This window comes from Anopheles maculipalpis, chromosome 2RL (assembly GCF_943734695.1).
Source record: "Anopheles maculipalpis chromosome 2RL, idAnoMacuDA_375_x, whole genome shotgun sequence".
Classification (NCBI taxonomy): domain Eukaryota; kingdom Metazoa; phylum Arthropoda; class Insecta; order Diptera; family Culicidae; genus Anopheles; species Anopheles maculipalpis.
Genome location: NC_064871.1, coordinates 47,046,201 through 47,061,275, shown reverse-complemented (window position 1 = coordinate 47,061,275; position 15,075 = coordinate 47,046,201). Strand labels below are relative to the sequence as shown.

General features: G+C 39.4%; 3 protein-coding genes across 3 annotated transcripts in view; 2 read left to right on the top strand and 1 right to left on the bottom strand.

Annotated features, from left to right (window-relative positions):
- The window catches only part of LOC126559183 (uncharacterized), a 456,771-nt gene that overhangs the window by 189,629 nt on the left and 252,067 nt on the right, over positions 1–15,075 (top strand). The gene's annotated exons all lie outside the window — the stretch shown is intronic.
- LOC126559512 (NADH dehydrogenase [ubiquinone] 1 alpha subcomplex subunit 7-like) overlaps positions 1–15,075 on the bottom strand; it is a 387,608-nt gene that overhangs the window by 209,825 nt on the left and 162,708 nt on the right. The window lies entirely within an intron of this gene.
- Positions 1,896–11,098, top strand: LOC126557226 (enolase-phosphatase E1). Its single transcript, XM_050212930.1, has 6 exons — positions 1,896–1,982; positions 6,868–7,023; positions 7,095–7,231; positions 7,312–7,568; positions 7,763–7,986; positions 9,753–11,098. The coding sequence occupies exons 1-6, from the start codon at positions 1,896–1,898 to the stop codon at positions 11,085–11,087; spliced, it is 2,196 nt and encodes a 731-aa protein (XP_050068887.1). The 3' UTR covers positions 11,088–11,098.

Genomic DNA, 15,075 nt, shown 5'->3' with positions numbered 1-15,075 from the left:
GTTCGACCACCAAGCAGGCCGTGCAGCAATCAAAACAAAAACATTGAACCCATCGCACACGGGGGTTGCGCACCACAAACACGCACTGAAGACGGATACGGTACACGGACGGCTGACTTACTTTGATGTCAAATGTTTGCCGTTTCTTGCTTCACAAACTTTTCCAATGGAGACGATCAGGAACTTTCGGTCATCAACCACTTCCACGCGTGACCCTTTTTCCCTACCACCAAATAGTATTAGTCACGAGGCACTCTATGGTCAGAAGAGGGGATGATGTTGGGGGGTGGTGGGGATGAGCTCGAGTATGATGGCTCTATACAACTTCGGCAGGATCAGTCTTTGTTGCGTTTATCCTATCTTTTCTCGCGATTGCTGAAACTGCTGCTTGTGCTGGCGACGACGGGTAAGACGGGCTGACACACACACGGCAGGGGAAGACAGTGCGGGAGGAAAATTTCTGTGGAAAACCCTGGGGCAGCAGCCGCTTGGTCTGGCAACGAAAGCCTACGGAGAGAGGGGAGGCGGTGGTTCAGATGCACACACCAAACAGCTCCCTTACGGAACGCTTGTGGCTTGATGTGCGGCCCACTTTAACGGCGCGAAGGGCTTCGAGAACCGAATTGCTTGTGGATAGAACTTTTGCCTACGTTCCCGTACGAGTTTTTTTAGTGTGTGAGGAAATCCAATCGAAGAAATGCACGCAACGTAACTTAGGCTGCGATTAAACGGTACTGTAATCGATGACAGCATAAAAAAACGCTTTGCAAACGCTTCTGCTTGTCATTGGGAGAAATCCTTCCAGAAGGTGGACGGAGTTTCAGGCTGAAACAATTTACTATTATCATTTCATTTTTGCAGATTTTATTCTTTACTATGGTCAGTTTCGTCTAACATTGGCAGTCAAAATTTACATAATATCTGTGAAGTTGTTTTGACTTTCTGATTTCCCATGTACCAAAAATATCATCCTGACTTTAATAACAATTCCCAGGAAAAAGGGACAAAAACTCTTCCTCTAGTTCCGCGTGCGGGGAGATGATACGGACGAGATTATATATCTAGTCCTGCCGTGAAGCGATTTTCGCTTCGTAGAACCAAACACTTAGGTTGATGTTAAGGCTTCGGGCCACGGACAATTTCAAACTGTTAAAGTCGATGTAAAACTGTCAAAAAATCTCAATTTTGCAATTTCAGATTTTTTTTGTTGTTGCTTCACATGTACGTCAGGTTCTCCAAAAACGATTTCGGATTTTAAAAAACACAAAAATCTAAAATCTAGACTTTAAAGTCTTTCATGGTCCGCGCCCTTTTGTTTATATTTTGTACTGGAAACTGTTCAATATTATTTGTCACACTATAATGCGTATTGCCAAGAACCCTTCACGAATTGGGTTGGGAAGTGCAGGTTCTTTGGTAACATTTATAAGGTTCCAGTGTACCGACAGTTGGCAACAAGAACACACACACGACCCTCCCAGAAGCAAAGCTGGTGCAAATGTCATTTTCCTGCACATCTACGGTCAATCTTGTCCCCACCGTCAAACGTGAAGGTACTAGTTCCATCCTCGCCGGGAGTTTTCCGTGGTTTCTTCCTGTAAATTGTTAAGTGCGGTTCTGCGTATGTGTATGTGTGTGTGTGTATGTGAAGTGCTGCTGAATTTACACTATCAATTGCCGAACGCATTGGCCGTGAATCGTGGCTTGGTGAAAAAGTGATTTAACGTGATTTCTTGTCGCGTTTGCACGGAGTTGCCCGTCCTGTTCGACCACTCCTTTTCTCTGTCCCCCGTTTTGCCAAAGAAGGGGTTTAGTTGCAAAAAAGGGTAGCTGTTCTACGACCAGTGTGTTTCTGTGTGCGTGCGTGTGCGCTTGTTCTGAATTCAACGGAAAAAATGGCAGCCGTGAGTGAGAAAATCTTAGCTTGTACAAAGTTAATTTGCGACGTGGAGGGAACAACTACGTCGATCTCGTTCGTAAAGGTATGTAAAAATGTTTATGAAATGTTAGTAATATAGAATGGATTTTTTTTTCTTCTCAAACGTGTGTCCCTTCCTTACCTCTTGTCTTTGCTCCAGCACCGGTAAGTTTCCGGTACGTACCGGTGAGCCGGATGGTTGGTGGTGGTAGTGAAACTGGCAGACAGGATTCGTAGATGTAATTCCGTTTTTTTTTCTCTAGCTTTTCAATTCAATCGGATACATTCAGCAGTGCATGATGTTGGTTAGAGCAATGGTGGAACAACGAGATAGTTTTTTTTCTTCTCATTTTCTGTTTCCATGCTGCCTCTTTTTCATCTGCGTGTGTCTTCCCCGGTGTCATCGATCGATCGTTGGGTGTTCGCTTACTAATACCTTCACATAGCATTATTGCCCCGGCGAAGTTGCAAGAGAGTAAGCCGCGCTACTAATACAAAGCCCCATTTGTTGGAAACGATGGGAGAGGAATGGGATGGTTGTGAAGCAGGGCGACGGGGGGGGGGCACGCTCTGAACGTTGGTAAAACTCCGGTTGCAACAAAAGCGATGTGGAATTTAACATGTTTTCTTCATGTTGAAACGTGTTTTTTCCTGGTGTGATCTTCTGAAAAACTCAGATTTGTGTTGCAATCATTCACCATAGTCTCGATGTGTTGGTAGTAGTGGTGAAGGTGACTAGATTTTAACGGGTAAAACATTTTGAATATTCACGATGCTCTCCGAGATGAAGCCGAGGAATAAAGTGTGAGAACATTTAGCATCCATGGGAGCTACTTCATCCTGCTATATGAGAAAGAGCAATTTCGATGCCGCCGAGACTGTAAGGAGGCTGTTGAGAGATTGACGATGCAAAAATGGAAGTTTCCAAACGGGAAAAAATATGATTATTATTTAAATTGGAATTCCACTCTTGGATATTTAGAGCAAAAACGCGTCCGTAAAATCGTTTTTTCCCTTTTTTGTTCTTAGAAACCGTGATACAGAGAAAAAACCGTTAAAAATGTGTGTGTGTCAGTGTGGTGTGTAGAGCCAAAGCAGAGACTGACGAAGAAGAAAAAGCAGATTCCCTTCTTTCGCGTGTTGCCTCCATTTGTGCTGTTCCTTTTCTTGTGTTGGGGAACTCTAAAATACACTATCCCGCGGTGTAGTTTTCCGCAGCTGCTTCGAAAGTGTGTGAGATGCAACTCCGCTCATGTTGAGGGACTTTTTGCGCTAGTGTGTGTGAAAAATTCGTACTTCGTTGTCTCCTATTCAACGGTCGAATGTGCTAGTTAGAGAGAGAGAGAGAGAAAGAGTGAGTGTGTGTATGTTTGGTGTTGATTGGGAAAAGTGAAGAGTGCAGTAACCGGAACTTGTAGATCATGCCCACACTTTTCTTCAACTCGCTTCGATGGCGCATTGGTGAATGCATTTATAATAAATTGTTGGCTTTAAATCTATTAATTTAAGTTAGATTTTCTGTACAAAACACTGGTGTCTGAAGGGGGTAAAATATAAAGATTGCTGTTGTATCAACATCTTCACATTGCTTCAACCGGCTGTGTTAAAAAGCGGCTATCCCAGGGGGAATAGAGGATACAGTCAGAGTAGTGTTAAATAATCTAAAATGGCGAAGTTTTGCTGATGTACTCTGTACGTGGAAAGGATGTCACCCCAGATCACTTTTTTGGATTTTATTTTTCTAACATCAGATATTGGAGTAATTTGAACTACGGGTTCACATAATTATTGAAAGGGAACATCAAATTTCTACCATTTTTATCTTCACTCTGACCAGATAAAGTATCACCTGGTTTTGATGAGCTTTTCTATCGAGTAAGGCTCACTTTATATGGAATTGTTGGATTTACTAAGAGATTTTAAAGGGACTAAAAAAACGAAACCACGGTGGAAAAGCTCTTGACCTTACGTTATGGGCTCACCTTGTATATTCGCATTCGTTCGCTTGTTTTGCAAATTTGCTTGGCAACGACGAACAGCGAAGAGCGAAGATGCAGCAGAAATGAACTCCCGAGGGTATAATAAAATCCGGAAAACAATTGACCAAGAAAACCGGCGAAACTGCAGAAGGAAGAAAACTGGCGTAAACTAAAAATAGATTCATCATCCCAGCCTTTTCCTCCTTGACCATGTGTCATAGTTGCGTTGTCTTTCTTGTTCGTCTGCTTTTCGGTTACTTTGATTTTATTACTGGTCGAAGAACTAGTTTTCATGCAGAGAACAAATTCCTCCGCCGTGTATGAAAAGAAGGTATAAAGGGAAGGTAAATGCAACGTTTGCGAACATAGAAAATCATTCTTGCTTCACTGTTTAGTGTGTATAAAAAGGAAAGAGAAATGTCCCGCACGCACACAGGCCGTAGGTGGAGAAGAACATGTACGGCGCCCTTAAGCATAGAGCAGGAGGCAGTAGCAGCAGCATCAGAGCAGGCATCCCCGATGGAGTAACCAAAAAACATGTTTAGATGCAGCGCAGCAGATACATATATGCATCACTTCCAATAGATGGGAGGTAGTAGGCTGTGTTTTGTCGTCGAAGAGAAAAGCCGGCTAAAAGGGAATGAAAATTAATTTCACAACGAATGGCTGCTGCGATGCTTCTTAATACCGGGGATGTGCTGGTGTTGGTAGTTGCCGGCCGGCGTATGTGTGTGTGTAAGTTAGTTGTTAGGTGAATTTATTACCGACCTTGCTTGCTTCTGGGTGGTACCCACTGCTGTAGCGCATACCTGTGTGTGCTTTGAGGAATTGTCCTTTAATCCGTTCGTCATAATTATATGTCGAATTGTTGCTGGTGGACATTCTACAATTTACCTGGGGGATGTTGATTACTAGAGAACGGGGTGACACACACACACACACGCAGCCTGTACTTTTAGTCCTGCTAAATTGGTGTTTGACCATGAAATCAAGAGAAAGCCCTTTGAAACGAAGAGCGAACGTAGGTGGATATGGGAGGTGCATCGGGGAGGAGTATACAGTTTTCAGGCAGAAGATTTAAAGGGGTAATAAAAACCCTTTCACCTCTTATATTTTGCTTGCTAGCTCGAAGCGGATGAAGTAAAATGTTTATTGCTGAAGGTGGTGCAGCAAGTTCAGCGTTCGTGTCGGTTGCCCATGCGCCGCCATGCTTGATAGTGAAGTTAACTGTATCCAGTTTTGTGCTTTTTATGTATTCCTTGCACTTTAAAGATGTAAGGCAAACCTTTAAATTTGGCTAATAATGTATGTCATAAAAATATGTAATGATTTCGGATGGCATTTAAAGTAAAAAGTATTACAACTCAACGTCTTACGTTTTGATTGTATTCCTACATCGAATTTAAGACGCTCAAAGCCTCTATAAATTAACGAAAAACAATCATTAACATATATCGAAGCATATTAAGAAGTACTATTATAGAAAAAAATATTGAAAGTCCTTGCCATCCTTGGATCCTTGGGAATGTAGGATATTCTTCACCGTTGAAAACTATTTTTTAATGCTTCTTGTTTAGTACTCAAACCGATGAAACTTAGAGTTTATTCAATTCTGATGGGCGACATGGACTTGAAACTGTCATCTAGTAAACTATGTTATCTTTCTCTAGAAATTGAATTTATAGCAGCCTAGTTTTTCGTTAAGGAATAAAGCTCAAACTACAAACATAGATATGGGAAAAACAATTCTTTGGAAAGATTGAGTGCGAGAATTCTGCCGCACATCGTCCGTGCGGGGAACAGTTGAATGTGCCGATGATTCCTTGTACCGAACTAGACATTCGAACTGACAGTTCAGTGAGCTGCAGTTCTTTTACAGACAATGAAAACAGTGCGGTTTCAATTCAATGTGCCGCATATGTAGCCGCAATACAACATCCGCACTGAATCGTTATGGTACGGACGAGGTGTGGAAGAATTTTCTATCCTAATTTTAATGTGTGTAACTCGCTCACTATGCCGAAAGATTGGAACGGATCTTACAATTCAGATTTAGTTTGTCAATGGTAACTCCCACTGGCTCAATACTTTAAATGTAAATCTATTAAATGTTATAAATAAATATAAATAAAACGGACAGTTTGTTGAACTAGAATTTCATGTGATATTCTCTGACATACAACTGGATCATAAGTATGTAGCCGCTTTAGATGGATATTGTCATCAACAACAAAACAAATCTGTTAAACCTTTCAAAAGTTCTTACTTGTTCATAGTTTCATTATTAAAAACTATCGGTTGAAGGGTTGGAAGGAACTATGGAGGGAAATTAGATGTTGAAGAGTTGGCACTGACATTTTGTATTTTTCATTGTTCGCTCTGGCCAGTCTAAAATTGATTTTTAATAAATGTTTTTTTTTACTTGTCAGTAGAAAGGTGTGAAAAGCGACGTTTGAAATACAAATCACGAATATTCAGCCCAAAATCTGTGCTAGGGAATAGGAGCAACGGCGGCAGTTTATTAAAGAAAGTTGCTCTAGACATTATTATTTCCATAGCGACAAAGAAAAAGAAGGCGAACAAGTGTATTTCCCCCCATCCATTAGAGAAGAAAATGCGTCTGTCTGGTGTGTTTAGGATCGAAAAAGCTTTGAAGACTAGTTCTATGAAATAGCGGCGAAGACGATGACGACGACGGTCAATGATTTTGTTGATGAAACTTTTTCAAGGACATTGTGGCATCACATCACATACACACACACATGATAACATACGAGATGAGGATAAACAAACTTTGTTGACATTAAATACAAAGGATAATCATTCGGAAGAAGATTTTGGTGCGTCATAGCAATCATTACGGGTCAAATATTAATATATCGTTAGAAATCTTAATAAAACTTCACGTACATGTATCAAACCAACGCAAAAGTGAACAAATTTTTATTTTTTAATCTCTCTAATTTGCAGGACACGCTTTTCCCTTACGCGCTGAAGAATGTGGAAGAATATTTGAAAAACAATTGGAACGAAGATGCCACGAAAACGGTTGTCGCCGCCTTGCGTGAACAGGCGGAGGAAGACAAGAAGGCGGAAGTGGAAGGAGTGACGGCAATATCTGCTGGTGTAAGTGTGGCACCGTAACGACGCCTATCATGTTTCGTATAATTCAATCGTATTTTATTGTCTAATTGAAGGATTCGGAAGATATTATACCGGAGATTGTGAAGAATGTCGAATGGCAAATGTCCCTGGATCGTAAGACCGGTTCACTGAAAACCTTGCAAGGATTGGTGTGGGCCAAGGGATATAAGGATGGCACAATCAAGGGACAGTAAGTGAACTAGAAATGGATTAACCGAACAGAAAAGTATACAGTTTGGATGGTGTTCGTTCTATTACTTTCACCCCTAGTGTTTATGACGATGTGCAGAAGGCATTCGAGCAGTGGACCGAGAGTGGCCGTAAGATCTACATCTACTCGAGTGGCAGTGTCGACGCTCAGAAGCTGTTGTTCGAGCATAGCGAGCAGGGAAATTTGCTGAAGTATCTCGCAGGTCATTACGATACCAAGATTGGCGCAAAGCGCGAAAAGGATAGCTACGAATCTATCCTGAAGAACATTGAATCATCGGGCGAAGAAGCGTTGTTCCTGACTGATGTAGTTGCAGGCAAGTAGTGGTGTCGCCCATGTACTGAGTTGATTGTCCGGATAACTTTTTCAGCATCAATTTACTTACATGCAAACGAAACCTGCAGTTTAAAAAAATTAATTCTAATGTTTTATTTCTTTTCTCTGTGTTTTTTTCTTCTCTTGTTGCCATTTGTGTGTGTGTCTGTTTTTTTTTCCTTTTCTTTCGAGCAGAAGCAAAAGCAGCTAAAGAGGCTGGGCTCAATGTAGTGCTCCTCGATCGCCCCGGAAACGCGGAATTGTCGGAAGAGGAACGCAAAGAATTTACAGTCATAACCACTTTTTCAGACCTCTCCTTTGAGCAAGTACCAAAGGAAGAGAATGGTGGTGCTGCTGTCGCTAACGGCAAGCGTAAAATCGAGGAAACAACCGAAGTTTCCGAGGAGGACCAAGCACAGGTATATCCAAACAAAAAATAAATTAAACAATACATTAAGCAATTCTTCCCTGTTCCAAAACAAAACAAAAAAAAAACCTTTTTGCAACATTCCCAATCAAAATCCTTCTATTTAACGTAACTTTAGTGTCGAGTAACTCAAAATTGAAATTTTCTGCGAAGTTTGTTGACGCTCTTTTGATGAGTGTGAATCCTTAAACACGAATGGAACGCATGGAAATGCGTTATTCTGAAATCGAATTTATACAATCTCGCGACGATAAGTAGAAGACCAAACAAACAAAATTTTGGGTAAATGAAGTTTTCCAACACAAACAAATCGATCATAAACAATTGTGGGAAAGCTCTTAAATATGTATATGAATATCACTGGAATATCATTGAAGATAAGTGTGACCATGCGCTTATTTAAAATTTAAATTAAAAACAAAATTTATCCACAAAAGGAATTTAACATAATTTAACATATTTCTTGTTTGTTGATTGGATGGTAACACATTCATACATCATTGGTGCTACTTATGATTATTGTTACGCTTATTACGTCGGGTAAGAATTCGTACAAATTATTTAGTTTGGTTGATCCTTGTAATTAAGTGTTGTGTAAGATTATTGAATATGGTACAAATCGTCTTTAATTTTTCAAATCGATTTATGACATAAATTTATACATCAGCTTTGTAGAATTTCGGTTATAATCTTTCCTTGGTACAAGCGCGGCACTACGCATGGATAGAAAACTCTTCAACTAATGAAAAGAAAACTGAATAAACAAATGTCTTCCATACATGGGATTGGTTTCATTACGAGCACGCAACCGCTAGTTGTTGTAACGTAATGTATTCATTTTCAAAATTTAAATCAGTGAAAGATTTTAATAATCTTTAAAAATCTGATCGGATCTTATAACAGAGAAAAAAGGTTTATAGTCTGTTATGTATTCTAAAAACCCACCAAAGTTAATTAGCCATGAGTACAAGTTTTAAATTACGTTGTAAACGAAGCCAATAGCTGTTGCATTAATGAAACCTTTGCCATGTATAAAATCAAGTTGCATTTTTTACCATTCGGTTATTGACAAGAGAAAGAAATTTCGGTATTTGGTTGTGGTGTGGTTAGCGCATGTGTTTCTGTGTTAAAGGACAGCTTGCTACGCGGTAGAGCAATACATCGTGTACGTTGAAAATAAATTGCTACGGGAGAGCGGTGCTTTTAATTGTTCATGTACCACTAATTCACAATCCAGTTCGCAATTTTTTATTTGACAGTAGAAACAAAAAATGTAGCGATACTGGCCAGGTCGTCGTACTTTATGAATAAAAAAGAAGCAAATAAGCTCCACATAGCTTTTAAATACAAGAATGTTAATGGTTCTATTTTTAATTGAAGACTATTAAGTTTAAATCTATTTATTAGAATAATATTTATTCAAAATTGGCAATACGACATTGAACAGTAATAGTTAACTGTAAAATATATTCAAAATTTCTACCTCTTATTGTTGCGATTTGGTATTGTGAATTCTGTTGGCTTTTATAAATTTTTGGTAAATTAAATCGTAAAACCGTTTTCATCTGTTGCTTTCTCATATACCCTTGTTGGTTGTTGTCTTGGCTAACAAGAGTGTACGCAGTGCCATCTATTGGGCAATCGCGAAGCTTTCGTTAGCATGCCAATGAACCGGGGTCAATTGATGGCAACAGCCGTTGGGAAGTATTGTAATCGTTTAAATAACATATTTTACTTTCACTCTTTTTCTCTATCTAGGAACCACCGTCCAAGGTGATCAAGGTTGAAGATGACAAAAAGACGGAAACAACTGAAGAGAATGGAACCACAGATACTAAAGACATGAAGGTTGATGAACCTACACCTGCTTCCACAGACGATGCTGTTCCGGCCAAACCTACCGAAGAGATGGAAGTGGATGGAGGAGACGCTCCTGCCAAATCTGATTCACAGGAAGAGAAAGCGGTAGAAAAAATGGAAGAAGACTCACCGGTGGAAAAACAGGAGGAAACCGAAAAGACGGACTTGGATAAGCCTGCAGTGGTGCCAGTAGAAACAGAGAAACAGAATGCTGATACGAGCGACAAGACTGACGCCCCAGTTGAGAAGAAAGAAGTTACTGAAAAGGAAGAGAAGGTAGTTGAGAAGACGGAATCGATTGAAAAGAAGGATAGCACACCATCAGTTATGCCCGACGTAGAAAAAGAAGTAGAAGAGTCGAAGGTAGTAGATGAAAATGATGGCGATAAGAAAGCCGATGAAAAAGATGTAAAAACATCGACCGAAGAAGCAAAAAAAGATGATGCTGAGGTCAAAGTAGATGAGACCACAACGAAGTCTGCCGTTGAGAAGGTTGAGACACCTGTCGTAGAATCTTCGGAGAAGGTTACTGATGCACCGGTGGCGGTGGAAGGTAAAGAGTTAGCAAAGGAAGATGAGGATAAAACTGTAAAGGAAGCTAGTAAGGGGGTTGAGAAGGCTGCCGATGACATTCCAACGAAAACTGACATTCCTGTAGAGAATGATAAGGTGGTCACTACTACAGAGGATCCTAAGGAAGTGAAGGAAGAAGGTGCTGCTACAACGGTTGTAGAGGAGGCTAAAGTTGACACCACTACTACTATTCCTACACCTACTGATACAGTAGAAACCGAAAAACCCAACAGTGATATTGTTTCGACGACAACCGATACGGAAGAAACAGGAACTAGCAGCAAGAGCTCTAACGAAGGTGAAACTGAAGCAGCAGCACCAAAGGCTGAATCGGAAGTAAACGGAAAGGATTCCGAGTCTAAAGTGACCACTAACGGCGATGCTGGTAGCAGTGTGGCTGAAGAAGAGAAAAATGGCGGTGGCGATAGTGATAAAGAAAATGACACTTCGGTCAACAATTGCGAGGCAGCTGAGGAAGTGAATGGAGAGAAAACGAATGGCACCACCACCACCACCGCTGCCGCTGCTACTACGACCGAAAGTAGCGCCGATGCCGAAGAAGTCACTTCCACAGAACTGAAGGCCAAAAAGGTAATCGAGCCGGTTGTTACAGCGCCGGCCGTAGTTACACCAGCACCACCGATCGAGACGGAATCATAAGTCGGAAATAGTTATCTTTCAATTTTCTTTTTCTAACATATTGACGCACGCACACCCTCTGATGAAAAGACAATTGGAGAATTATCTTCCTAAGGTGGTGTCGGTATATGATTGACCAGACCTGCCTGCTTACACACGATCGGTTAAGCATTATTCCTTTTTTTGATTTTAATAGCGGGCTCTCTTAATCGCATTAGTAATAGTTGAACTCTCATTTTCCTTTCGCAAACATAGTATAGAAGGGGAATGTTATGTGTTTGTGTGTTGCTGCAGGAAGAGTCACGTACTGAATGTAACGAAGAATCTTAATCTTAATGACGCATTATCGTCACCAGAGTAGTGATTAATAGTACGTAGGGGAGGCAGATGAAGACATTGCGACCAGGAAAACGAATTCTCCCTTTGTAACTATGACATTTCTTACAATTAAAATTTTTATATAAACTTATATTGATTTGATTTGATATGCCACTAGAAGATCAAATAGGGAGAGAACAGCCTGTCCTCACAATAAGTGACGAATCAAATTTTCCGTTACGAACTTAATCATTCAGTGCGAATAGGCTAATAGAAGCAAATAGGATATTCTTCTACTGTACAATTTGACCACATTATATATGACAATTAACTATTACATGCAAGATTCAACAATAGATTGTCGCCTTTCGTCAGAGTAAAAGGCTGCAAAGCATTTGTTTGTCTTTCTGTTAATATTTATTTGCGCCTCATATAAGAAACGACTACGAAAATTTACCACAGGGGAACCTGCTACTACCATTATTAGTAGCCACAGCCGTTTCTTGTCGTTTTACAACAAGAGCGCTCCCAACGGTGTATTCTTAACATAAAACAAAAGAAGAATTTGTCCCATTCTTATATCTGAGAATTTGGGAATGAGGATCTGTTCGATGAAAGACTGAAAAGAGGATGATAACTCACTGGTGAAAGAAGAAGAAAAAGAAGAAGTGGTGATACGAAACATGTGGAAGAGATGCATTTCAAAATCGAAACACACACACCCACACTTACACTGTATCGGTCAGAGATGGTAATCTCTGAAGCGTTAATTTTTATAATATTAGTTCCTCATATATTGTGATTACTTACTACAGGATGGAAAATGAAGAAGTGGTTTTTTTTGCTAAGGTAATCCATATCTTGTATAGATACAGACTCACGTCGACAGCACCGTATCATTCTGAGGCATGGCATAAACATTCGTTTTTCACAATTTATTCGATTTACTGGAAGATGCGTTGTGATCGGAGAACTGTAATAGTTGCAAATGCAAACGTAATCTCGCCACAACGGTTACAGCGACGTTTATTTGCCACAATACGCAGTATTTCATGTAAAAGATCCAATTTTTATGCATGCAACAACAGCGACGTAGTCATTAAGCCCGTGTATGTTCTGCCGAAAATTATTTCGATGTGATCTATACCACCACCACGATAAAATGAGGATGGAAACAGTGCGATGAAGAAAAACCGAATGAATATTCACATGTCGCGTCCCCACATGTGACATGCGAGTGAGTGTTAAGTAATAATAATGTGAAACCATTACTGCATGACGTCACAGAAAGCTTAAAATTACTGACGTCTAAAATACGATGATGAAACCCGAAACGAAGTTGGCAAACGAGCATTCATTTGCTGCTGCATACACAAGAGAAAAAAAAATCAGCACAAAAAGTTATGGAAAAATAAACTAATCGATAATATTTTAATGTTCCAGACACCAAGGAAACGGAAAAAACAGTATTTAACAAACACGACTATATTTGTTTAAAGAAAAAAAGTTCGAACGAAATTTTGCTGTTATCGGATCTCTGCATCCTTTTCAATATGCCCGAAGTCTAGTATTGTACTGCTATAAGGTGTTAACAAAAGTCGTTTCTTTTTTTTTTTCAATTTCCTACAACAGACAGTTTGAAAATGGCAGATAGTTTATTAGCTGAAATTGCATCCAGTTAGCTAATAGAAATTTGGCTTCGAAATATTGAAACTATGAAAAGACGCAAGTTGATATTTTATGACTTTTAACACAACTGTATTGTCTGAAAGAAGATTGCGAAGATTTATTTTGAACTATCGAAATCGAAATATTACGATTTGCACAGCTAAGACCCGAACGGCGGACGATATGCTCCGATGTTTTACAAGTTCAATTTTGAACAAACATAAGTTTGGTTGTAATTCAATGCGGTGCGATTTCAATTGTGGTGCAAATGAATACAGTACAATGTCCCTTTTTATCCAAACGTTCCATCCAATCTTTAGTAAGATATTTGTTTTATTTCTTACAAATTTCTAAAAAAGATTGCTCTCAATTTAACGATATTAATTTATTTGGAACAGGAACAGGAAATTTTCAAAAACACCCATGAGAAGCTTAAATTTTGATTTCGAAATCTCTCGTGACCTTGGCCTTGAGGTAATTTTGAATACCGGATACAGTTGATCCAAATCGGTTCGTGAGAAAACAGTCCTCGTAAGAACGCAAAGACGAGCACATCTCAGGACCTACTGCTGATCTTGTTGCTATTAATGCAGTTAAGACGATTGTGAAAAGAATGCATTTTTAAGCGATGAATCAGTAGCGATTGATGAATCAAAATGAGTAACTGACGGCTCCTTCAGTTGAAGATATCTCTGTACAGGGTTTCGAACCGTCTCTGTACAGGGTTTCGAACCGGGGCTATTGCACGTGGTAATATTTTGATTGATATGATTCCAGAATTTTGCTATCAAAATTGCTCCTCTTTTTTGACGGACAGTACCATGGCTTGGTACTAATCGCACCGTTGGAATAATTCTTCTTCTGTATAGTGACAGAAAGTTAATAGGTCGAGCCGAATTCATTTTACCCCTCCGTGGGACCTATGTCAAACCGCTTTGAAAGCAAAATTCTGGAATTATTCCAACCAAAATTACCACGTGTAATAGAACTTTTGAACCAAGCAGTGGAATTTTTCAAATGCAGTGGAGAATATTGCTAGCTTTACAAATATGTAGTGGAACTTTGCATTCAATAAGGGATAATTGGCAACTCGTCTGTGGAACTTTTCAATCTGCTGTGCTATTTCTGTTGAACGTTTGCACTTCCGAAGTCCAGACGGCGAAGTAAACTTACGCTTAGTGAAATCCATTATATGATTGCAACGTTCCAAAATGGGCAATATGGATAGCAACTATACTTTTTTTTTTTTTTATTCTGTTCAGGAACTTCAACCGGACACCTAATACGCCTTGAAGGGTATGGAAATATTCGAACATTTATTTGATTATTGATTTCCTAGCTTTTTTTTTAATGTTAGTTAGTAGCCATTCATAATTATTATATTTTATAAAGTATGCGTTTTGACTGAATTTAAATCATAAACGCGTGAGAATGAGACCCAATCAATACGATGAATAATATGAAAAGTTCTTTTTTTGTGTGTAAATTATGTTGCACAATACATCATATTTCCTTGTGTAGAGTATTTATCCATCAAGTTTCAAACTTTTGACTCACTGTTTGCCATTTTTTTCTTTTTGGAGCTAACTGACATTTGTTTGGAACTCCTGCTAAGATGCTTTTCAGGAGTCAATGGTATTTTTTTCGGTGAATCTTTACTTTACGCCATCACATGATAAACTTCATAAACTCGGCGAGAGTTTCTTGTTCTAAACGCAATCATGGTATGATGCAACGGTTCGTACAGTATTTCAGTTAAAATAATTTCCCTTACCTCCATTAGGGTAATAATGGAGGCGCCTGGTCGTTCACAGCAGTTTTTATAGTATTAATAATTAAAAACTTTTTTCTTAGCAAGAAGCCACAATATACTGCTGAGAAAAACTCTCTATGATTGTGAAATTATATCCTTTAGACTAATTAATTTAATAGAACTCCCAAACAATTACGAAAAGAAGAAAATACCCGTAACAGTTGCAAGAATTCATTACATGATCGACTGTGTCGGAAAAAGTCATGGTAT